Source organism: Neolamprologus multifasciatus, chromosome 9, assembly GCF_963576455.1.
Source record: "Neolamprologus multifasciatus chromosome 9, fNeoMul1.2, whole genome shotgun sequence".
Lineage (NCBI taxonomy): Eukaryota > Metazoa > Chordata > Actinopteri > Cichliformes > Cichlidae > Neolamprologus > Neolamprologus multifasciatus.
Genome location: NC_140447.1, coordinates 27,389,495 through 27,416,571, shown reverse-complemented (window position 1 = coordinate 27,416,571; position 27,077 = coordinate 27,389,495). Strand labels below are relative to the sequence as shown.

The window sequence follows — 27,077 nt, the reverse complement described above, 5'->3', positions numbered from 1 at the left end:
TTACAGCCGATACATTTTTTTTTTTATGCTGCCATGCTAATGGAGCTAAATCTCTGAGGAATGTTTCTAGGACCTTGCTGAATCTGTGCCATCATGAACTAGGGCAGTTCTGAATGCAAAAGAGGTCCAGTCTGGTACTAACTAATGAAACTTTTCTTTAGATATTTAACTAGCTGCTTCAACAAACCATTTTTAAGGAACAAAAATCACCAAAAATCTCACTAGTGGCCCATCCGCTAATCTGTTGGGTTTTTAGTAACACCACCACAGAAGCCACCACACGCTCAAAAGCCAAATTTGAGAAAAGGTTGCTGTGACAACAAAGACGGCCGCTGTGGCGCAGAGATTAATAACTTGTGGTGACATGGCATTGCCACAGTCTTCTTACTTTACTCATTTCTGGGTGCAGTGCCAAAAAGGGTTTTAGGGAAGCTCAACTTCAACACACTCAAGCAGTGATGGAAAACAGTTAGAGTTTTTCAAGCCTTTCCCCCGCTTTGTTGGCATGTATTCCAAAATGAGTGTTTTTGCAAAAAGTAAATTAGGTTTATTAGTGGATTTTCAAATGCGACTCATTCTGAGGGTTTTTTTTTCCTGTGGGTGCTTTTCTATCTCTTTGTGTACCAGTAGAGTGTGCTGGGTTTATATGATCATACAGGTGACCAACTCGCTCCATGTTAAGGCCACTTCAGTGTCTTACAGCAACAGTTCCTTTGTACCTATAATTTAAATTCAAGCTATTTTGTTGTTTGTTTCTTTGTAAAAGAAGAAACACAAAGGTTATATGAACCACAAGCGTGCGCTTCATTTATCTTTTCACTCTGGCTCTCTTTACCTGTTTGACACCCTAGTGTCCCTCTCCATTCGTTGTGCAATTTGAACCGTTTGTCCAGTTAAGCATAATATTGCCAGTGTTTGAATGAGAATGTGTATGCTTCTACTGTGTCCTTGCTTTGCTAATAGCCTGGAGAATGAATGCATTCACTCATTCACAGGCCATTTTCTATTCATATACACTGTTCTGCCTACACTCAGAGGAACTGTAAAAGGTGTGCTCTTAACCTCAAATAATAAATTGTGCGGTACACTTCACCAAAAGAATCGACGTTAGTTCACATATTTAGAAGATCACCTTGACCACTCACTGACAGAAGCCTTTGTTCTGGACTTTGGGCTGCTTTTATATCAGTATTGATCAACGGCGCTATCTCTTATCGATCTCTCCGCTGCACTACTACTTTTGATGGATTGATTGGCAGCCTGCAGCTAGAGACCAATTTGTCAGCGAGCACTGGACCTTGTCAGAGAAGAGCAGCATTATGTCCCAATCATGGACAGCCAACAATCCCAGGGGTTGTGTGTGCTTGAGTGTGTGTGGGTAAAGGGGGATGTGACGCTGAGTCTTCACGGTTGGCTTGTGAGGCCGGAGTATGTGCAAGAATGAGGTTGTGCCTCGACTCCCCTGTGGGTTAAAGCATTGGTTCCCAATTTCATTTGACATACCCCCAAAGCCCTGAGAGATGGTTTCAAAAGCTGCTTCATCAGACCGCCCCTCATGGCGTTCAGTTGAACTCATTTTAGACAGGATCTGACCTACTCTCAGCTTGCCGTTTACTCTATAGCAATTACATTCGGCATACTATTTATCAGTTATGCTACAGTCACATTGGGGAAAATAGTGGTTGGAGACCGTGGCGTGGCCAAAATTACTTCAACTATGTGCAATGAAGTTGCAGTTTCATAGCCCAGGAAATCGTTGCTTCTAAGGCAGGGACCAGGTTTCCAACTGCTAATCAGTTGCTCCCCTCAAATTGATTTTGGGGTCAAGCTGGTTAGTGATATATTGTCTGTTCGCTGTCACATCAAAGAGAAATGTAAGTACTTACATTCAAAGTCCGACCAGAAATGCAAAAATTTCACAATTTTTAAATCAAAATGACAAAATGACTTGCTTTTATAAGAGATTTTAACCACAATGCAATTGCCATCAGTCAGACCACGATTCTTTGGAGACAAGTTGCCTCCCGCTGGGAGACCTCTTGTGGTAAATAACCTGCTACTAGCTAAAACATAATCACCGTATGATGGAGCTTGCCTGTTTGCTTTAGTTGAATTCAGGTGGTGATGCAGAGGTGGGTTACCGTGGTTGGGGAAAACTGGGTTAAAGCTGAGTCCAACAAAAGGAAGATCAGAGGCATTTTTTCCAAATTGCCCTTTATTTTGCATCTATTTTCAAATATCATTACAGGTAGGTCAGTGACATTCGAATAAACATGTTTGCATGTGTTTCCCCCCCTTCTGTTTGTAGCAGCAGTTATATCCTCCAAATGGTTGTGATTCAGCTGCTGTACATGATGATTTGTGCCCTTAGTAATTATACCTTCCTTACACTGGGAGAGAGAGCGTGTTTGTGTGTAGGGGGGGAAAAATGTTGTTGTTATTCTTAAATCCCCACTCGATGCTGGCTTAATCATTGTCTGACTTGTCTTTGGAATGGCTGTAATTGAAACATTAGCTGTTCGGGTCTATATACAGCATGTGGGCGGATCGCGAGCGCCTTGTGGATGGATTTTAATCATAAGCCTCGATCTTAAGCCGAACCGACTCGTGTACTTCACTTCTCCCTTTGTTTGTATGCATGTATTTATTTATTTCAAGTGTCATGTTCTCCCTTCTTGTCCTTTTCATTCTCATTTCCCCTATGCCGCTTTACATGCGTCGGCCTAGGTGAATCGCTTTTATGTGTTTTAAAGCAAATTGTGCATCTGCAAAAGAAGTGAAAGAAGTGTGAAAGCAATCAATCCATTAGCCGGCGCTATCGACGTTCTTTTAACAACAGACGACGCGTGCATTCGGAAGCAAGCTCAGTGTCGACTTGATAGGCGCTGTGTACTTAGTGCTCTTCCACCCAGCCCGCAGGCTAAGAAAAAAAGGACAAGCAACCAAAAGGAAGCATTTACTCAAACGTATTGACCACTTTTCATGAATTTTTCATCGGCTGCTCAAGGCGATGGGTTGCCAGCTGGGTGCGTTGAGAAGATGAGGCGCCCATTCGATGCTGCTGACCACACACAACCCCACCCCCTATCCCCGTGGGCTAGCACCGCATTTTAAAGGTTTATCTCCTTGAACCTTTTAAACACCTGAGTGATACTGTACTTTAGAGGCCCTCTCCACATCTCTATCACCACTATGACTCACCCAACATTAGACTCTAGGCCTAAAACTGCCTCCAGCTGGCGTTGTCCTTGGCAACAACTTGAGAGCCACGGCTTATTCTCTCTCTCTCTTTGTACTGTGTATATTTCAGCCTTGGTCTCTCTACTATTCGATCTTGTGTGGTTACCTCAGAGTAGGGTTGAGGAAACATGTTGATCTTGCACATATTTCTCTCCACAGGCAGGGCGGGCAAAAGTCCAGCGCTGCTAGTGTGCGTCTCCAGAGGAAACGCTCCTCTAAAAGCTAAATCCCACCAATACTCCACCCGCAAACACCCCTCACCTTTGGCTCAAATCCACATCACAACCCACCCTTTTACAAGCACCACCTTACTTGACTGTGTAAGGTCGATATGCAGACTTCTGGGCCTGAAAATTGTCTATTTTCTTTCACCATCGCTCACTGATGGCACCTGAAAGCACTTGGACAAGGAGTTTCCTACATAGAGCCTTGTGTGGTGCGCTACTAGAGTCACCGCCTTATCAACGCATCATCGTCGAGCGTTACATTTAATTTTAATGTTGAGAAACTACAACACAATCTTTGGATGTCAGCGGAGTGAGCTGTCAAGGCTAAAAGAGAAAGTCAAATGGTAAATTTATGCTTAGTACACATTATCTTGTCATCTCAAAATATGCACAAAAGTTGAGACGTAAGCTGCTCAATGCATTATTTTTAAGCTTTACTTGCTTATTATTTTACAGTTAAGTTTAAAATGAAACTTTTGTAGTCTGCTATGCTGTGTTATTGAGATAAAACTACCCACCAGTGTTTAGGTAATTAAACTCGTCTCCTGTTGCATCATTAAAGTGACATACATAATTAATAATCAGTGACAAAGACGCATCAATAATTACGTTCCAGTAACGCATATAAATATCTTTTTAGTGCCATTAGACTCTGTGACAACACCCATTGGTTTTGGGCTCCACATTTTGAAGCTTCAGTTTTAGCATTTGGTGATTTTTAATTGTTTTAGAGTCAGATGTTGCTTTATATGGATGAAAGACTAAAGTGCTAATTTATCAGTGGACATTAGCTGACTTTCATAAATTGCAAGGGTGGCTCACACAGTCACACATATAGGCTAATTACTAATTAAGTAGAACAGCCACGGACCGTTTGGTACCGGGCTGTGAGAGTTGAGGCTCCGGTGTGAAATTTTGAGGTTTCCATGGTTTTTATTGTTAACTCTGTTTCCCTGGGTCTTTTCCCGTGTTATAGTTGTGTGTCCTATTTTGAAAGAAATGTTTACACGTTACCATAGCGACCAGAGAGCGTTAAGGGGCTGAGAGGAGGATGTTACTCTCAATGTTGTTGGTGCATTTCAGGTAGACGCTGCTAATAAAGTTACAGAATTAAACAGTGAATTCGCCTTTATTATTATATTTACCAAATACCACAGTTTTTGTCTTGCTCCAATCACTTTATTTTGTTGTATTTATCCGCGACACCTTGAAGGCCGGTCCATGAAAATATTGTCTGACATTAAACCGGTCCGTGGCGAAAAAAAGGTTGTAGACCGCTGAAGGAGAACACTAATAAAGCTCTAGAATTTCACCAAAACTGAAGCAAGAACTTCTAGGTTGATCTGCACCAGATAGAAGGCGATAATATTACTCAAGTAGTCCATTAAAACACTCCAAAAGGCTCCAACAACGCACACAAAACACACACAGTGAAGCACTCCAGTTTAATGACTAAAAATGAGTAATAAAAATAATTATCCCCAGACCTCTTACAAGGTGGATTATTGAACCTTTAAGCTGTATTTTGTACCAGGTTGTAAACGTGTCTTTTTAATGTGTATGTTGACTCACATTTGGAGAGAGCCTCTAGTGGCCACTAGTGGAACTGTGTGTGTTTTTGCCACTTTGCGTTGACTTCATTGGAGGTTACTCTTAATAATGCTAATATCGCTAATAGTTCCTACATGTGAACTGATTTGTCAGCGTCACGTCTCAGAGGGAGTCTCTTCCTCGTCAGGCACACTCACTGCTTTGGAAATCAAGTGGCTTTTATAGACGACTCACTCTCTGACTCATTTTCTGTACATTCGTCCAAATCAGGTGGTTTACAACACTCTGTTTCTCTTAACAGAGTCCACACATACACGTGCGCACATAGGCTTAAAAATATTCAAGTTCAAGTGCTAGATCACAGAAAATGCATGGTAAAATTCAACAGAAGAAGTAGTTGCAGAAAAATCGTTTGAAGGTTAGGTTCCTATTCACAGTGAAGGAAAGCGGTGTGAGAGGTAGTATATTGTGCCCGGGAAGCTTTTGTAATGTTCAAAACCAACCAATCTGAAGCCGAAATAAACCTTCATCTATAAAGAATGCGCTATTTTTGAATATTCACTTTGGGTTCTTTTGCTACTTTTAATGATTCGCTGTGTTTATTGTAGTGTTAATGAATTATATTCATTAACAGGGTGACCCTCATGCCAAGGGGAAATGCACTAATTTTCTTCCCCCTGACTCTTCATCTCTGTTCCCTTCTCTGTTTCTGTCTTCACAGGATCTGCGGGAGGTCTGGCTCAACTACCCACCACACCCCCTGCAGGTTAGGAGAGATATGTTTTATTATTGATGTTTATTTTGTCTGGGTACCTCTCATTAAAACTCACCTCACCCCCAAGACACAAAAGCCTTCGCGAATCTTTGAAGTTTTCCCGTCTAAATGTGCGTGTTATTTTTCTTCTTCTTCTCGTGTGTGTCGGTAACAGAGGTGGGCAAGCTGTTAGGTATTTTGCCTGAGGCTGACTGAGCTCTTTATGGCTGTCACAAGGCTCCCGGTAGCCTTCCACTAGTTTCTATTGTTCTGTTCCCTTGTCTCGATGCTCTCCATTTTGGTCGAGACCCTAATCCGCTTTTTCACTCTCTCTTGCCTTTTCTCTTTGCCACATCATCCCCCCCGTTTCCCCCCTCCTCACCCTTTCTCCATCATCCGTCTCTTCAGTCTCTCTCCGTTCTGCTGCTCTTTGCTTTGCATGATCTGCCCAGAAACATTAAACATGTCAACAGTGTTTGTTTGAAATTAGGATTTGGAAGAAGAGATCAAAGATGCCATAACAGGATTACAGTCCCGAATCACATGGGGCCTCCAGGGACCGTCAGGCATCCTTCTCTCTGATGTGTTTGCGAGGAGAAAGTGTTTCTTTGTGTGTATGCCGAGTCGTCTTTAAGCGCTTTATTCTCTTCATCTTGCTGCGTATGTACATTTTTACACATCCTGCTTTTGCCCCCCCAAAAAATAGCATTGTGCTTTTTTGTTTACCTACAACATATGTTTGGTTTTTTTTTTTTTTTTTTTTATATCTTAGCCTCCTCAACCCTGTATTTGTTGTCCCCAAGATCCACAGAGAGCCTGGATGTTTTTTGTTGATCTTGTTCAGTGCTCAGACTAAACCCACTGTGTACCCAGCAGCCTGTTTTCCTGGTGAGCTGCACAGGCGGTGGCAGCAGTTACTGTGGGCAGGGTGGAGTTCTTGGGTCAGTCCTGCTATGGCTCTGTGGTTCGGTTGGTTCCTCCACAGTGTGCACGAGTAGTCATACAGCCTCATTACCACACACTGTGCATTGCAGAGGTTTCCTCTGGGTGGTCCTCTGCCAGTGGGATAAGACCTGACTAAATTGTGTCAGCCTCTCGGTAGCTTGAAAGCACCCTGAACCGTGATGTGATCTAAGCTGTATTTACCCTTTAATTGTTTATGTATTTAAGCATATAATCTTGGAATTGGAAGATTAGGCCTCATTCTCAAATATGTGCAGAAAGTTCTCACCCTGAGGAAAAGTTTATATCACCGCGTGTATTTAAAGCTACATGCCGAGAGTGCTCCCCAGGGACAAATGTTGACGAGCGGTTGTTGCAGGTTGCTGGCAGTAACTGTGAAGCAGCCGCTCAAGCTCCAGTTACGCAGTTCAATACAGACAACATGTGACCGCAGCAATCTCACCTAGACATGGCCAGGAACTTCCAGCCAAGCTGTTGGGAAATACTCATTGTTCCCTAGCGATTTGAGGTTGCCTGGAGGTTGCCGATTGGTCTGTAGACCTTGAAGTGGATCATGGAGAAAGGATGATCTGATATCGTCGTGTTGGTGTTGTTCCCAGATCATCATGAAAATGTTGTTCCAGGTTCAACATCGCAAGTGACCAATCACATTGTTGTGACGTTATTCTTTTGCACGCCAAGCCATTCATGCATTTGTGAAATTGCAATGTTGCAAGGACAATATCAGTTCTGCTTATCGTTTATTAAAGGGTTACGGTTAGGGTTAGGGTCAGGGTCCGTTGATCGGCGGACAGAGGCGGTTTCTCGCAGCTTAAGTACAGTTTTTGGTTTTACGGCGCTTTTTCCCGAAGTCGGAAAAGTATGACGTCACAACATTCTGATTGGTCACTTGCAATGTTGATCCTGGAACAACATTTAGTATGATGCTCTGGGAACAACACCAACACGAGGATATCAGATCATGCCATGGAGAAACGAGTGATATTCTAAGAGAAAAGTGTGCACTCCTAAAGGCAGAAAGTAGGAAAATTTCCATCAGAAGAAACTGGAAAAGAAGTGTCAGAATCAGAAGCCGAAGAAAAGGCACATCTTTGCAAGAGTGACCTGTGTTGACATAGATAGCATTAACCTATCTGGAGAACATGCGAACTCCACGCAGAAAAGCTCTAACCAAAAATGTAATGCAGGACGCTCCTGCTGTGAGGCCTCATTTCCAAAGCATTTTCTTTGGAAAAACATTGATTTAAATAAATAAATGCTTGGGCTGCGATAATGAAGTTGATAAATGTTTTTTACCCTGAGACATGGACTATGGCTCGAGCGAAAGAAGAAGGGGAGAAAACAAGCTAATTTTGAGCCTAACAGAAGACCAATATTTGAAAGCAGGCCATGAGAAAAGGAAGGAAGCATGGATGAGAAATTCACAGCCATTGCTTAAAAAATGCTGCCAAGAAATACGAGTTTAATGACTTTTTTTTGGATTTTTTATATATTTTTTTGGTCTTTAAATAAAGGTTTAATTAAACCCTTATTTAACCAGGACGTCCCTTGAGATTTAAATCTATTTTGGTGTCGTAGGCCAGTCCAGGCGTGTTGGTGCCACCTCTGAGGTGACAGCCCCACTACGGGTTAAATTACCCTCTCATCAGCACTGATGAAGCCTCTTGGATGATAGTTAAAATGTCTTCAAGAACCTAAAAGAAGTCGCCTTTGACCGAAGCACATGACCGCCGTGACCTGAGTGACTGAGTTCCTACACAGACATGTTCGTGCTCTCTGTTTCTAACTGAGCCTCTATTGCCTAAATCTGCTGTTGAAAGGTAACAAGGTGTGCCAGCCTCCCCCCCGACCAAGAGAGGGATGACAGGGCAGAGATGAGAGAAGCTACCTTAATGAGGTTTGAGGCGACGGTGATGGCAGCTGGAGGTGGTGTGTGTAATTGTGCGTACACAGATCCATGTCATAGACGCATACACTACCCTGCAGCAGCCTCACCCTACAGAACACTGCGGATCACTCTGCACTTTTTCCTTGATTCACACCAGCACATCATCACCCCCAGCTCTCCAGAATAATTTACCAGAACATCATTTACACTGAGTTTGGATTGCCAAATTTCTCCTTTAGTTTATTGAGGAGATACATGAGAGTCTGGATTTTTTATTTGATTTGATTTTATTTTTTTTGGCCTCAGAAGACCTGGGCTCTGATTCTGCTTTCTGTCTGGACTGAGCTGAAAGTGATGCTTTGAAGCCATTTCAAACATGTTTTTTCCCCCCCCCCCAATCTTTTTTCAAAACTGCTGTTGATTCTTCTTTTTTTCTCTCTCTCCTCTTCACTTCGTTTGAAGCCTTGCTGCTGGCCATTTCCCCTGAAGGATAAGCTCGCGCCTATGAGTGCTGAACTCGTCAGATGTCGTTAGTTGCGATGCATGACATTTACACGCCTTTCGTTAATTAACAGAATGAGCAAAAAAGGCAGGAGTGAAATGTTTCTTAGGACACACTGGAAGATGGAACCATGACATTACCGGCAGCACTCCAATTAAAATACTGAGTTTAAAAATACATCTCTGCTCTGTGCAGCGGCTCGACATGGGAGACTTTGAGAGCGCTGTTTACTTGTCATTCCATCACGAAAACGCAGACAAAAGAAAGCGCTGGAAAATGAAGAAAGTGGCTATCTTGCCTCTGAGAGCCTTGCGTGTATTCTTTATTCTTATTTTCAGGCTACTTCGTAGTGTAAAATAAAGCAAACTAACAAGGTCAATTGAATGTGAATGCGTTCCCTTTGAGTGTCCACGTCTCAATGCTTCTGTTTTCTGTGGAAAAGATGTCTTGGTCAAGCTAACAGTTGCACCACGCAGAGACCAATTAGTTCATTCTAGCAGCCTAATTAATGCACCCATAAGGATATCTGTTGATTTAACAAACATGCGTGTACACATTTTCTTTGCATATCATTTCTTCTTCTTCTTTCTTCATATGTTCTTTGTAATGAGCACAGACAAGAGGAAACGCTGTAGCTAAAGAGAGCCACGTGGACCCATCTACCTCTGAACTCACCAAGCCTTGGAGCTAATGTTAAAAGCATAATCTATAGCGATTTACACAACGGAAAACCGCTCTTTCAAGTCTCATCACAATCACAAGTCTGCTCACATAACAAGCCAGCGCATTTACAGTACCACTGAGTCACCAGAGATATTAATTGACTGTGGGAATCATCAGATTTACAGAGAGTGGTGGGGAAAGGGAGCTGTTTGACTTAAAACTTAATGACTAAGAGATTCCATCTGCTCCAGATCATCGGAGTTTGTTTTGAGTCGGAGGAAAAACACACACTCTAAACAGGCCCTAAAGCAGCGCATACTGCAGAGGTTCATCTCATTTACTGAATTTATCTGACACTCTTATGCAGAACGACTTCATTGAGCAAGTTTCTCTTTGGTGTGTTATTCAAGCATCCTTGAAGTGGTCTTGCTGGCTGTTACTAGATACATATTTAGGGCTGTGAGATATCCCAAAGCAAAGAGCACATTTTTAAAATTAATTACAAAACGTATATGCGAGGGCAAAAAGTAGATTTAACAGCGAAAGCAATTAGGCGCATCAAACGCGAGCACATTATTCATAACTACGTATAGAAATTTTATTCAGAAAATTTCATATTTGTTTCTTTATGTATTTATGCCCAGAAATTCCTGCAGTACATTAAGATCAGATAAGACTTTATTGATCCCACAACGGGGAAATTTTTTGCGTCACCTCAGCTCAGGTACAGATATATGAAGGAAATACAAATAAGTACAATCAATGAAAAAAAAGTAAGATAATACACTATATACAATGGTAGCATACACAGTATGTGATTATGGATATAGTTGGAATATGGAAGACATAAACTATATAGCTTGGAAGGTCATGGAAGGTCCATTATGCATGAGCCAAAACGCTAAAAATAACCCGAGTTAAATAAAGAACAGCTCAATAAAATGAATACAGTGCGTCAAAATTATGATTTAAATGGAGTAAATGAAGTATCAAAAAATAAAACGGGTCAACAGTGGTAATAAAATACCTTGTAAAAAAAGATAAATATAATACATAAGTAACTGAAAAGGTAAGAAAGTGCTGGATAAAAATAAGCAAAAATATAAATAAAGTACAACAAAACACTGTAAAAACAAATTCATATATATTACTCAAGAAATGTAATAACACTAAAAATACTGAACATTATTTGTACTTAAAAACAAGTTGAATACAAAACTGCCAATAGAGCTGTACCGCTTGTATTTCCTGTCAAATACACTCACTGGCCACTTTGTTAGGGACACCTTCCTAATATCAGGTTTTATTGCCTGATATTAGATTTTACCAGGGTCATTTCCATCCACGATGTCATACGCCTGCTCCACCACATCCCACAGGTGGTGCACTCCTGGATTAAGATCCGGTGACTGTGGAGGGCATTTGAATACATCGTTGTGTTCAAGAAACCAGTTTGAGATGATTTCAGCTTCGTGATCTTATCCTGCTGGAAGCAACTTTCAGAAGCAGGGTGCACTGTGGGCAAAACCCCAACCCTACCCTCTCGACGACGACAATCATATCAGACCACGTTAGCGGCGTTAGCAGACAGGAGTTGAACCTGGTTGGCTGCTGAGTGTATATCCTGTTACAGTGGTGGATGTTCACATTAAACACAGTCACCCTAACTCTGAGTGATGTCAGCGCGAGAGAATTTCCCTTTTGCTAGAGCAACAGTGAGGTGCAGCACTGACAGAGTTTAGGTCAGAGGTGTGTGCAGGGGATTCAGGCTCTTCCTCTTCAATCAAAACACTGAAAGAAAAACAACAAAAACACACAGACTGTGGTTTTGTGTTTGAGGATATGTTATTATGTAGAAGCAAAGGAGGGTCTTTCCCAAACTGTTAGCACCCTGGACGCAGTCTGTAATTTAGCACTAAGCTTTCTCTTTACCTGGTCTAAAGACTCGCCAAAAAGAAAACACTGAAAAATTGCTGCTCACTAAATGTTGGCTCTGGCTAGTCTCAAATCTATAAAAGATGAGTAGGAGTGTGTCGGGTACAAATATTGAAAAGTGATCTGGCATACGTACGTAGCCTCAGAAGGGTCAAAACAGACCAAGTGCTGGAACTTTATTGTTGCCACAGCCATCATCCTAAACAGGAACAACAGATTTCAGCGAGTGCTAGCATTCTGTCTGTTTTCGTTATATCTATAATGACCAGAGCTCTTTCACGGCCCCATATCTCGTCAGCAAACCTCCTTTGTTGCTATCTTTGTCCTTTTCCAGGTACAGGAGCCGCAGACAGACAGGCAGCTGATTGAGACGTCGCCGGTCCTCCAAAAACTGACCCAATTCGAGGAGTCTATCGGAGTTCTGTTCACACATGTGCGCCTGCTGGCCAGAGCCTTCACCTTAAGGACCGTGGGCTTTAACCACCTCACCCTGTAAGTGCCTTCGCTGTTTGTTTGTGGATAATAGAGTTACGGCCAATTAAAATGCAAAGTGTGGCGCTAGCAGGCCAGATGCAATTTGCAGGGATGCTGCAGAAATAGCCAGACTTTTATCTGCCGCTCCCTTCAGAGGTGATGAGGCATGATGCATTATAATGTATAATATAATCTGAAATGCTGGGAGTTTTATATGTTGAGCATTTTAAATTGTTGTATCTGTTGTGAACGCGGCAGCCGCCTCCTCCCACATCATCATTATGTTTACCCCCTGCAGCTTATACGTGTTCTCGCCGTCGGTAAAGCTGCTTCTGTAACAAATGATGTCTTGAATGTCATGTTCAAAGTACCTTAGTGAAAGATTGCTTCTTTTTTTTTTTTGGTTTGTTTGTTGGCGCAAAGCCTAATCCGAGGGTTTCACAGCCAAGAGTGAGGCCCAGGGGACTGTGAAGTCCTCATGTTTGTAGTCTGTGGTACCTGTGAGGCCATAACCCTGCTGTCACATGGGGAAAAGGAGGTTTGATTCATGTCTTATTTCACTGTCCACCCCGTGAACTCCTGGATTCTCATTTAAAGCTTTTCGCTTGTCCGTATTTACTTTGTCATCTATATTTATATATGTATAACACTGTTACACAAAAGACCGTTTTTCAGAAAGTAATTTGTTTACTCCACACAATTGAGGGCTGAATCAGAGAAACTAAGGGACACCTTGTCCTTTGCTCCTTCTCCAGCTGGGCAAATAGATTCTAATTTAAATTTCGCTTCAAGTATAAAAGAAAACAAAATAATCTGGAAAAGATTTCCTGTACAGCGATGCGTTTTTCCTCAGACTCTGGATTTCCTGATTCTGTGAAAACATTGAAAAAACTGACCGAAGCTGTTTGTGTCTCTGGATCGCTCAGCGTCTCTCAGGCTTTCAGTAACACGTGACAGCGTTACTCAGCCTGGGTTTTATGTCGCTTAAACCGAGGCTGCTGTTGCCGCCCGTTTGCATTAAACCGACATCTCGTGATGGAGGCAGGCCGGTTGGGACTTGAGGTTGCTTTTATGAGACTTTATATGAGGCTTTAAAGTCAAACACACTCCCTGATTAAACCCTAACTTTCCACGCTCCACCACCTCTACCTTTTTTATTTCATTTAATTAGATTTTTTTAAATTGAAGTATTCAATTGGGGAAAAAAAGTTGTATAAAGGGACTTTTAACCAAAATAATCATGATTATGATTTTTTGAGAGTGGCTGCACCGCCCCACAGTTTGAGATCCAGTGCCCTGTCGCCTGGGTCTTTTGCCAGGTTGTTACTGTAGCAGTCTTCTAGATCATTCAGCTGCTTCCTTAGAGAGGATCTCGTCCCATGGTTGGATGCACTTCAACTCCAGCGCTGCAGCCGGCGTCAGTCGTCCTCCTCCTGCTCTGCTCTCCACTGTGGACTAGTTAACAGAATCTTCTGCAGGTGGAGATTAGGTTCAGAGAATGCAGGCTTAAGGCACACTTCTGAATTGGCTTTGCAGTCTAATAGTCAATTTCGCTTTGGAAGGTTCCTAACTGGGTGAAGTGATCCGGAAGTGTCTGCGTGGCAGTCGTAAAAGCTGGGTGAATTCTCCTGGATAAGTTATGGATGGAGGGAATTTGACTTTGGTCATGGGAATCTTAAAGGAAAGGAGTTACATTGGATCATCTCTCGAGCTAGAAAGAATAAGAACACATTACTTTGTAGGTTGTGTGCTGGACACACTGGTAAAGGGATTAATGTGAGAACAGTTGGATTCTCTGATAACCGAGTTTCTCTTTTCCTGAGTTCTCAAAAATTCTCCTTCCTTCCTTTCCGTAACCTCGTGACAGTTTCCTTTGAGATATGTGAGAACTTAGAGTGTCATTTTTGAACTATTTGCCCGTGCTCCATGTTTCAGGCACACAGACTTTACTTTAAACACAACAGTCCCACCTACCTGCTGTTTAACCCTTTAAAACCGGTCGGAGTGGGCACGCTCTGTTTTGCGTAACTATTTTTAAATCCCGGTAGCTCTGCAACCACGTAAGCTAGCGCAATAATTTTTTTTGCATATGAAACCGGAGGAGTTGTACTTACATCTTATGCCATCAGCTTGTCCTCGGTCACAGTTTCCTTCCACATACAGCTTTGCAAAAACTGCATAAAAAGCACTTGCAGCAACAAAAACATAATATTCCAGAAACACGCTTTGCCGATCCGATCAGCTGTTTGTAACACTTCCTACATTGGATTAGACGTCAGCGCGAACTATCGCATGTCCGCCATGACCTGCCCGAAACCGGAAGTGACGTCATTTTCGCGGAAATGTAGTTTTTTACCGCCCGGGCCTCAATGAGCCTATACTGGTGTTTTTAAAAGTTATGTTTGACTTTATGACTTTCTGTGTCATTTCTGGGATGCTTAGGACTCATATTGCACTGCTGGAAATAGTTTATTTTGATGCATATGCTGTTATTTTGCAAATTTGCACTATAATATTTATTTTTGTTTTTCCTGCAGTGTATAAAAATTGGTGTATTTCAAAAATAAAACTATGAAGGCACTCAAAATAAATTTCCTGTGGTGGGAAACTATTTTGTGCAACTTTTTTGTATTTACAGTTTTGAGGGATAAGCCTCTTAAATTTCTCTAACTAGAAATATATGTTAAAAAAAACAAAAACGATTTTCAATTTTTTTGTAGTTTATTGCACTTTTTTGCAATTTATGTAATTACTATGCACTTAATTCATACATATTATTAAAATCTAGGATGTAATGGTTGTATTGATGTATATCAACTTGAAATGCTCCCAAAAATGGCTCCACAGCATGTAAAAATATAATATAAGCTCTGGCGGACTTGGTTCTATGGTAGGTCTTAAAGGGTTAAGCTTAGTGGCAGCCAATCAGAAGAAAGTTGCATTTAAAAAAAAGAGGTTAAAATTGCTTAAACGATTAAGATTATTAAACTCTATGAATGTTGCAGGTTTCAAACACAACATATTGATCTAAACATGAGCATTAAACTACATACAATAAAACATACGCAGTAATTCTAAGGTGTAAGTTTGCTTTTTTCCCCCTTTTTCTATTAATTACAGTGTTTCTCTGCAGTGCTTCTGTGATTTATCACTGACATTGGAACACTGGAATCTTTTTCCCGCCTCTGTTTTGACATCTGTTCAATAGTCAGCAAAGTTACAAACTTCTACAAGGACGACTTAAAAATTGATCGGGAAGAGAGCGGCCGGGTCTGGCCGAAACAAACACGTCGTTATTGTGTAGCTGCGCTCGTTTACTCGTCACACGAAAGGCTGAAAAGATTGCAATTTTCATAGCAAAATGTTTCCGCTAATGAGACCGTTCACTCCAATTTGAGGTGTTTCTGATTCAGACTATGAGAGGGTTATTTGCAACTGAAGCTTAACTCACTTCTGAGCTCCACCAAACAACACACTAGTGGGTTTGACAGCTAAAGCAAATTAGCCTTGGCAGCACACCTCTGATATCTTATTGGCAGGCTGCACTCTGTAATTGCTTGCTTAGATTTAGACTAGGACATTGCTCTGTGTGCGTGTGTGTGTGTGCGTGGATGTAATCCACACATGCACACTCACACACTGCTGTGCATGTTCTAATCCATCACTTAAATGTCAAATATCTCTCCAGTCAGGGTCAAAGTTGATTAGAGGTCCAGAGGTTTGTCTCCTACTGAGCTTCACTTTAAGGACTTTCCAACTCAAGGTTGATCCCAATTTGGTGACCTGACGTTTAAAAACAAATAAATAAATAAAAAAGGCAGGGGTGGCAATTTAAACAAATGTATCTTTTATTTCACTGAATTGTATTGTTGCTTTTCCTGGAGCAAAAACGAGCAAATTAATATATTTTCAGGGTAATTTATGTTCAGTAGCTCATTAGTAGCCAAAGGGATGTTGACCTAAATAGAGTCGACTGACTTGAAAGCTGGAACTGAGCAATGGCTGCCCACAAGGACCAAAGGTTATACCAAAGTGGGTCAGGCTGTCGTGATAGAGACAAGAATAAGGTCAGAAAATGGAAAGGAGGGTCACGCGAAAAGGTAGGCCGAAGATGAGGAGACGGGAGTGACCCAGGACAAGCTGACCTAGAAGGAGAAGACAGTGCAAGATGCAGGGGTGGGAGCTGATGGTGTCTTGATGCGGCGGAGACCGGAGGCTAGCATCAGACAGCAGTAATGGAGAGCTGCGGCCCCCAGGCGATGAGCTTCCTGTCTCCTCTCACAGCGGAAGAGCTGGGTGTGTTGCAAGAATCTCACTGTTAGGGAAAAAGGATGAAACGGAGTCCGGCTTTTTCTTTATGTTCAGTGTTTGTTCAATGAGAGCACGTTTCACTGTACAGCTTTGAAAAGAAGCCATTTGAAACATTTATATGTGCATTTATATTTTATACGGTAGTTTTAGGTTAAAATTGAAAGTTGAAGGAAATTAGTGAATGAAATATTTGTGATTCAGGCTGCTGTGAAAAGCAGAGAAACGTATGAAGTACAGAGAAGCTTCTTTGCCGCTTTATTCTCGGACCTCTAATCACTGCAGATTATCTAATAAAGGGGGCCTGTTATGCTCATTTCCAGTTTCCCAGTTTTATTGTTGGACTTGGACAGCTTTGCATGATTCACAAATGCAATTTACAATATTTTATTAAAAATAATCCTTCATCTTATGCTGGGCCTTGATTCAAGAAGTCGATTCATCAACTCTCTGAAGCAAGCTGGTGCAGCTCCTGTCTGCCCTCCCAATAGACTAGCTTAGTTTTGATTGGCTGCCCTTTATAAACAAAAGATTCGGGTTGCTGTGCGCCAGAGATGACCGTTTCATGGATCTCATCGATGACGTACGGACCCAGGAGCAAACAAAGCTGACTGTTTAGAGCAGTCTGAATCCAGAACACCTTGTTCAACGAAAGCTTTGTTATCATCTTAAAAGCATTAATATCAGCAGAAAGAAAACACAAAAAGAAAACAAAGAAGAAACCCTCAGAATAACCAGCCAAACACTGAATGTTATCCATGAGTCAGTTACATAAAAGGACTACAGAGCTCTAAAAGGTCTCCGAACTTTGTCAAATATTCTTAAAGTATAAGGTTTGTAGCGTGACGGGGTTTTCCCCTCCCAAAACAATGCTGTGAGCTCTTTGGCGTTTAAAAAAAAGATTGAATTAACTGAAATAAGTCCTCATGTCACTCATACTTAAATATTTCTACTTTTATCTTCGACCAGTGCCGGTTTAAGTCAAAGGCACTGGTGTTGCTGAGCCGGCCAGCACCTTCGTTCTCTTCAGCCCTTCATCAGATTGCTGATTTAACCGCTCCTGTTGTTTTTGCCGCCTCTCTCATAAGTTTACTTTGTTTTTTCAGTCTAATTAAGGCCTCGTCTTATTTTAGATTTCCAGTTAGAAACTTGCAAATCTTTAATCTGCTTGATTTTTAATGGAAAAAGTTGAACAGGCCTTGCATGACCATAAAAGCGGTCGTCAGTGAAGTGTCCAGGTGCTTTTCAGCCTTAAGAAAAATGGAGAGTGTGTCTAAAATTGGCTGTAATTTCTGCAATACTTTCCTTGAGCTCCTTGCATTAAAGAGGCACTTCAATCACATCTTGATTGCCTGGGTTAAAATGGTGGTGTGCACCGAGGCGACTTCACCCAAAAACTATGGACCTAAGTGTATGTTGATGTGGATTTTACAAAACCTCTCAGCTTTAGATGCTTTGAGAAGTGTTCACTGCGTATGTATGCGACGGATGTAAGCCAACGCGTAACAGGAATTTGCAATTTACTTTAGTTTGAAAATAGAAATTAAAAAATAACATTAAGCAGTGACGACTCTTTAAGCAAATAGAATTCCACTTGCATGATCTCCTATAAAGAATTTCCTGACCGTGAGATTGAATAAGATGAGCTCAAATCATGCAAGCTTTCAGCCTGTTACATTACATAATTTATTAAATAGTTTGTAAATTAAGCTTTTATATAAATCTAATTCCAGCTTCATTTTCTGTTCAGTGCAGCTTTGCTAGAAGAGACCCTGAGATTTCTTTCTGTCAGAGAGTCATTTTAAATTAAAGCTGCTCTTTTCATGTGGTGCAAATGGTTTCCCCCCTTTTTTCCCCGGTTGCCTAAAATCACTGTTTCCTTACGTTCGGAGTCCAAAGTGGCCGCTCCAGTTTCCCCCAACGAAAGCAAAACTTTGTCAGAAGTAGTTGGCGATTACACATCTGAAGCTTACACAAGCATGCACATATGAAACAAGAACATTATTTCCCTAAAAAGAGAAAAATAGGCTTTAAAAATGGTGCGCTTGCCCCTTTTTTGGAGCGGGCAGCCTGTCGCCGCCTCTTCAGAGGGCCTGTTAAAGGTATTTTAGATCAAAGTCAAAGGCGAATAAAGACCTCGGCTCCACACTTTACTTCAATTTCCCCCACCTTACTGGAGCATTGTGCCTCTGCTGTTGAAGTGAATAAGGGATGGCTCTTTGTGCCGCTTCACACGGCGACGCATTCCTCTTTGACCTACTCTATCTCTTCTTATTCCCCCCATCTCTTGCCTTTTTTTCCGTTTCATCTCTCACTGTCACTCCCCTCTTTGCCTTCCCGCTCTTCCTCCTATTGGATGTGAAATTAGCTCACACTACACCTTTTCAATCGTCTCCTATCCACCACATTCTTTCTGGCATCCCCGGTTTTACTCAGCTCTCAAACGGTATACGTGATAGATTTTGAGCCTTTTACCACACGTGTGCACATGTACAGTGCTGAGGTGCAGGATGAAAACTGACTGAGCTCTGGTCTTTGTTCCCCTCCCCTCGTCCCCCTGCTTTTCCCACCTCAGTTCTCCACGCTCTCATGAGCTGCAGCAGAGCCTTTTCATTAAGAAGCTCTGTGATTATTTTTAATGTGGAGTCTGCATTAGGCAGTGTCCCTTCCCTCCTAATGAAGCTCTGTCCTGGGCCTCGGATACACAGTGATATCAAAAAGTTCTTTGAGTGCGCAACAATTCAAATCAGCTTCTTCTTTCTTGTATTAAAGATTTACATATTTAAGAGGAGTTTGAGTGACAAGTAAAGTTAAAATAAAGAGTTACGAGGAAAATCGATTAAACGTGAAGGCGGCAACATTATGCTGTTGTTGTAGTTTGAAGTTAGCACTCCTACTTCTTATGCTTCTACCATCATCAAGTCAAATAATAAAATAAATAACAATACACATAACAGCTAAAACAAAAGAGCAGCAGCAAAACTTTCACAGTGGACACAAAAGCAGTTTTTAGAACTGATTAAAAAAATTGTCATCTGTCAAGACGGGTTTCTACGAGGCAGGTCCGGGCCCAGTCGCCGTTCATTTTTAGGTAGGACCCACTTGGGTGGATGACCTCAGTGGCGCGAAGGCAAAATACGGAGTTAAAAGATCTGCTGTTCTAGAAAAATCAGAAATGATTTCAGATTCAAGTTTGGATGAGTTTCTCTCCTCGTGCACCTGTAGAGTGCTTCCAGCATGGCTGCTAATATTACCTCTCTTCCTGAAAGTAGTTTGTTTACTACTTGAAATTCACCACAGGCCTCCGAGAGCTTTTTCTGTTAAACTGACCAAACTTTCATGTCAAGGATCATCAGCGATGCTGAGATCTGGGTTTCTGGCTACAACTCAATAACCAAACAGCAGCCTTCAGTGTTCAAGCTCAAAGGAAATGCATTAAGTCTGGAGTGCAACCAAGAGCATGCTCACCATTTTGTTTGACATTCACGGGGTTGTGCGCCGTGAAGTCGTGACCGAATCGTTCCAAAGTTCTACTTTAACATCCAGAAAACCACAAACCTGAACTGTTGGCACCAAGTGCATTGAAAGTGTTTTTTATGGAGTTTCTTTACATCCAAAAAGTGAAATTAAAAGTGTTTGGGCACACTGGATAAGATCCCAGACATATTGAGTCACAAGTGCATGTAGTGACTTTCAGGGTGTGATTGGAAATGAACAGCCATGCTGGAAGGCTACCTTGAAGGGGAGAAATTGAAATCACGTGTGGTCGTCACTTATTTTGTGGACATAACTTTATGGGGCGACCGTGGCTCAGGGGGTTGGGAAGCGCATCTGTAACCGGAAGGTCGCCGGTTCGATCCCTGGTTGTTGTGTCCTTGGGCAAGACACCTCACCTACCGCCTACTGGTGTTGGCCAGAGGGGCCCATGGCGTGATATTATTATTATTATAATTACACCCCAAAGCCAACTACACAGGTGTAAAGGCTTAGCGGAAACTTCAACACTGTATGATCGTTTTTTTTAAAGGATGACACTTGACAATACTTTTCTAAATAAACTCATACATGCTGATGCATTGAACTGTCGGTCCAGTTCAACAGTTCTAGTGTATATTTTTCATTGTAAATGGTAAATGGGCCGGTACTTATATAGTGCACTTTTACTCTACCTGAGCACTCAAAGCCGATTTCATCCATTCACACACGTTCACGCAGCACTTTATTCCATGCCTTTGAGTGCTTTCTAACTATCTCGCGCACACACAAAGACACACAGACTCGGTATCTTGCCCAGGAACACTTTGATATATGTTCTGGAGGAGCCGAGGATTGAGCCACCGACCTTCCGATTGGCAGGCGGCCAGCTCTGCCTGCTGAACCACAGCCGCCTCGAGATAAACAATTGGTCAAAAGAAGAAAGAAAAACCAAATGAAGACTTTAATCAAAAATCTAGACGGACACATTTCTGCTTAATAGGCTTTAACTGCAGTTTCGCTCTGTTTTAACCTCAGATCTCTTTGGCGGCAGCTCATAAAAGGCAGAAGCGCTAAAAATTGGACAATAAACTTTGGCCTTTTTCTCTCTTTGATGTCAACCACCTCCTCGTCTTCTCCCTCCGTATCTTCCTCTCTCATCTTCAGACTTCCCCTCCTGCGTGGAGCTCTTAGCTATGGATGGATATGCGCTCTGCTGCTGAATATACCTCCCCGCTTGCATGGCGCTCGCTCACGCCCACCCTACCCGACGCTTCCTGCCTGCCTGGCACGGCAGCAGCCCACATCTGCAATGCTAATCTATAATTCTGTTTAATTAATGACCATTACAGCAGCAACAGCAGTTGCGTACCCCCCCTCACACCCATCTCGTGCTGCCCTGTCTAACACTGTGCGGGGATTTACAGTATCCTCCCTGCTTTTCACTGGTGGTGGAGAAAGGCAGGAAGCTGCTGTACAGTATCACAGTGCTGCCATGAGCTTTTTCCAGGAATTGTTGGAGGGTTAAAAGATGTTCTCTAAAGCTGCGCGCACAGTTGCTGCCTTTGTAGGCTTAGGATTTTGACAGGCTCTCCTGCAGGTGCACCAGAATTTTTTCTTTTCTCTCTTTTTTTCTTCTTCTTACCTTTAAATTTGAATTGCAATCAAAGCTGAAGGATTTCTTCATAAGGGCCTGCTACTTCAGGCTGCTTCCGACTTGTCACACACCCCGTCAGTGCAGCTGTTCCCAGAGGCCACCCATGAAATGTACATCAGCCGTTTCTGTTAAAAGACTAAAAGCTCGGTAGATTTGTCGAGAGAGCGCGATGCCTTTCATGCCCCATTGATGTGTACATGAATGACCTCATGTGAAACGCTCCCTGTTCCCCCTTTTTTAACCCTCCTCCCATCCCACATATGGTTTCATTCCCCACATTATCCTTCGCTAACCTTGTGTTTTCTCTCCATGCCTCGCCTCTGTTTACCCCACTCGCTGTACCTTTATTTTTCTTATCCAGGGGCCACAACCAGAGGATGGAGTTCCTGGGAGACTCCATCATGCAGCTGGTAGCCACAGAATATCTCTTCATCCACTTTCCTGACCACCATGAAGGACATTTAACAGTAAGATCAAATCACTTAAAACACTCCCCTAAGGCATTTTCCACCTGCAGCCATGTACGTCTCACATCTTCCTCTTTTACACCCGTGTTTGGTGTTTATTCCACCGTCTCCTGCCTTTTACATCATTTGAGGGGTGATATTTCTTTCCCCACCTTCTTCCCTTCTCATAACTCTGTGATCTTCCTCTTTTTTTTTGCCTTTTTGCTTCCACAGCTCTCTTCCACTCACCCCCCTCATGCTGCGCCTGTATGTTTACTGTACTCGTGATGGGTATTGTCATGAGACGGAACTGTTCAGTGGTTTTCAGCAACACATCTTTGTTGGCACATTTTTGCAAAAGCTGTCAAGTGTCTGAAAAATAAAGTCGCGTGCGCGCGAACCTGCACGGCTTGTACCACAGGTACAAAGCAAATGATCACACTTTGAACACGCAAGTCCATTTTCCGACGGCGTCTAACAGCATTGCGTCTTTTTAGTCGAGCGTCAGCACTTCTCTTCAGAGGACCCCACTGCTGGAGGCTGCAAGGATTGAGCTGGTCTAAAAACCGAATAAGAACCTCTGCAGTTATTTTTTTATTTTTATTTTTTATGGATATTTCATGACGTAATTTTTGTAAAAGCATCCAGCGAGCTTTGGTTTAGACACTGAAAGCTCCAGCAATGCCCAAGAGTCAAGACGGGGTACATCTGAAATGGATTTCAAATCGGGAGGAAGAAAAAGTGCCCATTCAACTAGTGCGTGTTTCTGTGGCTCCAGTTGTGATTGCGTGTGTACTGTTAAGGAGGGCATATCACAGCAAGACACATTCAGTCATAATGCATTCCATTTGCTCTTTTCCACATCTTGTAGCTATATTTAAAGTGTTTTTGTTTTTCCTTTTAGGGACTTAAATGTACTTTAACCAATCTAACATGTTGTAAAGGTGCTCAGCTCCAAGTCACAATGCAATATTTAACAGACTAACGTGCAATCACCCTGAAACATTTATTCAGCGTAACCATGTCTGTCTTTGATGAATTATTTCATGTTTCCCTTCCATTTTGATGTTTCTGTGTACTTCTGCAGTGTGGATCTTTCTCTGGTGTTTCCAGTGTTCTGACAGGCGGACTTTAAAATGCGATCCTCTGTTTGTTCGCCCGCAGCTCCTCCGTAGCTCGCTGGTAAACAACCGCACGCAGGCCAAAGTGGCCGAGGAGCTGGGAATGCAGGAGTTCGCCATCACCAACGACAAAACCAAACGTCCGGTCGCGCTGCGGACCAAGACTCTGGCCGACTTGTTGGAGTGTAGGTTCCCGGCTCTTTGATTCATCTCTGCAAATCTAAAATGACTAGAAAGACCGTCTTTATAGACGTTTATAGACCCGACTCCTTTTCTTGTAGGTCTCTTCAGAATGTGCAGTTTAAGATGGCAGCATGGTGTAACATTATTGATTTCTTTGTTCACTCTGTGGTGGATGTCAAACAAAGTCACTTCTCTGCTTAAGAGGCTGGAAAATGCTCCCTGTGTGCCGCTGTAGTTTTTATTTTGAGCTTTTTTAATCTTCCTGCTACAGCTGCTAGATTTTCTCATAATTAATGAGCTATTAATTGGCTTGTGGTTCTGCCAGCTTAATAAGACTTGTGTTTTTTACCAGTATGTGAGTTGCAGTACAATAAATGTATGCAATATCACTGGATTCATCAGAGCTACAGTCTGGATGGGTCATGGGAGTTTGACCACCAAGTCTACATGACGAGGTTTATGACCGCACTCCCCAAAATTACATTTTTATAGCCCATCAGGTTCTTGTATAACCAAAGTTAGAGCTCTTTCAGGCATAAAGTCGAGCATATTTTCAGTGAGTGTCAGACTCCTCTAGGACTCCCCCTTATTTCCTATCCTGTTTGTGATATTCATGGACAGGATCAGCCCTAGGTAGGAGGAGGCTGATCCTGTCCATCTATCTCGAGAACCTCAAAAAAAACAATCCCGTTTTGTTTTGTTTTTTTGTTTTTCATTGTCTTCATCAGAGCTTGGCTTTCAAAATTTAAATGCACTGGAATCTTTTGCAGCCAGGATAAGAGTCAGTATACCTGCAAATCTGAGGGCATGACTCTCTGCTGAAAAATGGTGGAATAGGCTTAGCAAACAGGCTTGGCCAACTCCAGGCCTCGAGGGCCGGTGTCCTGCAGGTTTTAGATGTCACCCTGGGTCTACACACCTGAATCTAATGATTAGTTCATTAGCAGACGTCTGGAGAACTTCAAGACATGTTGAGGAGGTAATTTAAATTTAAAGTGTTGGATCAAGGACACATCTAAAACCTGCAGGACACCAGCCCTCGAGGCCTGGGATTGGACACCACTGCCACCACTGCAGGTCACAGTAGACGCACTTCTCTTTTCTGTTGAAAAGAGTCAGTTGAGGCGACTCAAGCTTCTGCTTAGGATGCCTCCTGTGCACTTCCCTTTGGAGCAGCGGTCCCCAACCCATGGACTGGTACCGGGCCCCGAGAGTTGAAGCTCGGGTGTGAAATTTATGGTTTTTATTGTTTTTATCGTTAACTCGGTTTGCCTAGGTTTTTTCCCATGTGTTAGGAATAACTCTTCTTTTTTTGGGGTACCCGTTTTATTTTGTTGTATTGATTCGCGATACCTTAAAGTCTGGTTCATGAAACTATTGTCAGACATAAACCGGTCCGTGGTGCAAAAAAGGTTGGGAACTGCTGCTTTGGAGGATTTCTGGATGGACCCAAACCCGCTGGAAATACGATATAGTTCATCTGGCTTGGGAAAGTCTGGAAACTGTCTGGATTACCCCACTTGGCCTGCTGCTGGGGTACAGGTGGGATGCAAAGCAGCTTAAATAGCACCACCAATATAAAGTCTTTTCCAGACATGGAGTTTGTAATATCACTGCTCTTCAGTCTGTTAGAAAGATGGCTTTCTGTCTCTTAGATATGGCCCACGACTTCATTCATACATATCCATAACAAGCCATATTGCTTGCAGCATTATAGATAATAGAGTTTTCTTACCATGGCAGCTATTTTTGTGTTCTCTGCAATGTTTATGGGGCCACAGCTAAGCATAAAACAATCGGTGAATTGTCCGGTTGGATTTTTCTGCTCCTGCTTTAATAGACATTTTGGTATTTCTGGTTATTATCAGTGGCAGTGGGCAGTTAATCCCCACGATTTGCAACTGGATTCTGTGTGGAAATGACCAGGAAATGGATACTGACAGCACACATGACAGCGTGTCTCACAACTAAAGATTAAAACGCTGAAAATACAGCCAATATATGTGCTTCAAAAGTGGTGGGTTTGTGCTTTTGTCTCTCTGGTGTTTACACAAAGAGAGTGAGTTTGTTTTTAATGATTAGCTAAACAGAAAAATAGAAATAACAAAGAAGTGAAAAATAATGTGCCCCAGGGCGCTGGCAGTGAGTAGGCAGCACCTGCCACTGTCATTCAAATCTATTTTAGTATGTATAAATTATAATAAGTACGAGTACAATATAATTAGTGTTGGACCACCTGGTTTTCATGATTTTGGTCATATTTGTGCATTTTAGTCTTGTTGCTGTGGCTCTGGTGATAAGGACCTATGTTAATTTTACCTGCTATTTAAGGTGTAAACAGGGGCGCTGCCACAGTGAGGAGAGTTCAGTCCATCAGTGTGGTACTTCTGTTCTGTCAAACTCATCTGGTAGAGTTTGTGGGTGGGAAGCCTGTCAGGGATCAGCCCGTGTCACCGGTGCTTTTGAGACTCTTTTCTGACAAGCGAATTAGAAATCCATGGCCCTTTTCTAGGCCGCTCTCCATCACGACCAGGAAACAGCCAACAAGCAACTAGGCAAATAAATTAGCCCATAGTAACTTATTGGAAACATGCCATTACTGTATGGGAAATATATGCTGGAGGCCATTAAGGAGCTGTCTCTCCGTCGTGCTTGATACTTTCGTCCACTGCATTACGCTGACAGATTTATTTTTTCACATGTAAAATGTAATTTTCTACATAAACATACTAAACTTGTATGATATAGTAGCACAAGTGCATAACATTAAACAGCAAGAGGATTGTTATTCTACCTGCAGCAACTTAAATTTGGTGGTGTGGCGCCGTTTTGGGGGACCGGACCTCCACAGACATCCATGGAAAACAGGAGCAGAGCATTAATGACAGTAGATGTGGTTCTTTAACCCTTTATGACCTACCATAGAACCAAGTCCACCAGAGTTTATATTATATTTTTACACGCTGTAGTGTCATTTTTGGGAGCATTTCAAGTTGATATACATCAATACAACCATTATAGCCCAGATTTTAATAATATGTCTGCATTAAGTGCATAGTAATTACATAAATTGCAAGAAAGTGCAATAAACTACAAAATTGAAAATCGTTTTTGTTTTTTTAACATATATTTCTAGTTAGAGAAATTTAAGAGGCTTATCCCTCAAAACTGTAAATACAAAAAAGTTGCAAAAAATAGTTTCCCACCACAGGAAATTTATTTTGAGTGTCTTCATAGTTTTATTTTTGAAATGCACCAATTTCTATATACTGCAGGAAAAACTAAAATATTATAATGCAAATTTGCAAAAAAGCAGCATATGCATCAAAATAAACTATTTCCAGCAGTGCAGTTTTAAGTCCTAAGCATCCCAGAAACAACACAGAAAGTCAAAGATAACTTTTAAAACCACAAGTATAAGCTCATGAGGCCTTGATGGTAAAAAACTACATTACCGCGAAAATGATGTCACTTCCGGTTTCGGGCAGGTCATGGCGGACATGCGATAGTTCGCGCTGACGTCTATTCTAACGTAGGAAGTGTTACAAACAACTGATCGGATCGGCAATGCGTGTTTCTGGAATATTATGTTTTTGTTACTGCAAGTGCTTTTTATGTAGTTTTTGCAAAGTTATATGTGGAAGGAAACCGTGACCTAGTACAAGCTGATGGCATAAGATGTAAGTACAAC

The 27,077-nt window shown here is 42.1% G+C and overlaps 1 protein-coding gene across 3 annotated transcripts in view; it reads left to right on the top strand.

The window, feature by feature from the left end:
• The window catches only part of drosha (drosha ribonuclease III), a 146,420-nt gene that overhangs the window by 95,877 nt on the left and 23,466 nt on the right, over positions 1-27,077 (top strand). For all 3 annotated transcript variants that reach the window (XM_085171598.1, XM_085171597.1, XM_085171599.1), the window contains 4 exons: positions 5,740-5,784; positions 12,058-12,215; positions 21,998-22,103; positions 23,247-23,388. In XM_085171598.1, coding sequence (XP_085027724.1) covers positions 5,740-5,784; positions 12,058-12,215; positions 21,998-22,103; positions 23,247-23,388 — 451 coding nt within the window. The remainder of the gene's footprint in view (positions 1-5,739; positions 5,785-12,057; positions 12,216-21,997; positions 22,104-23,246; positions 23,389-27,077) is intronic.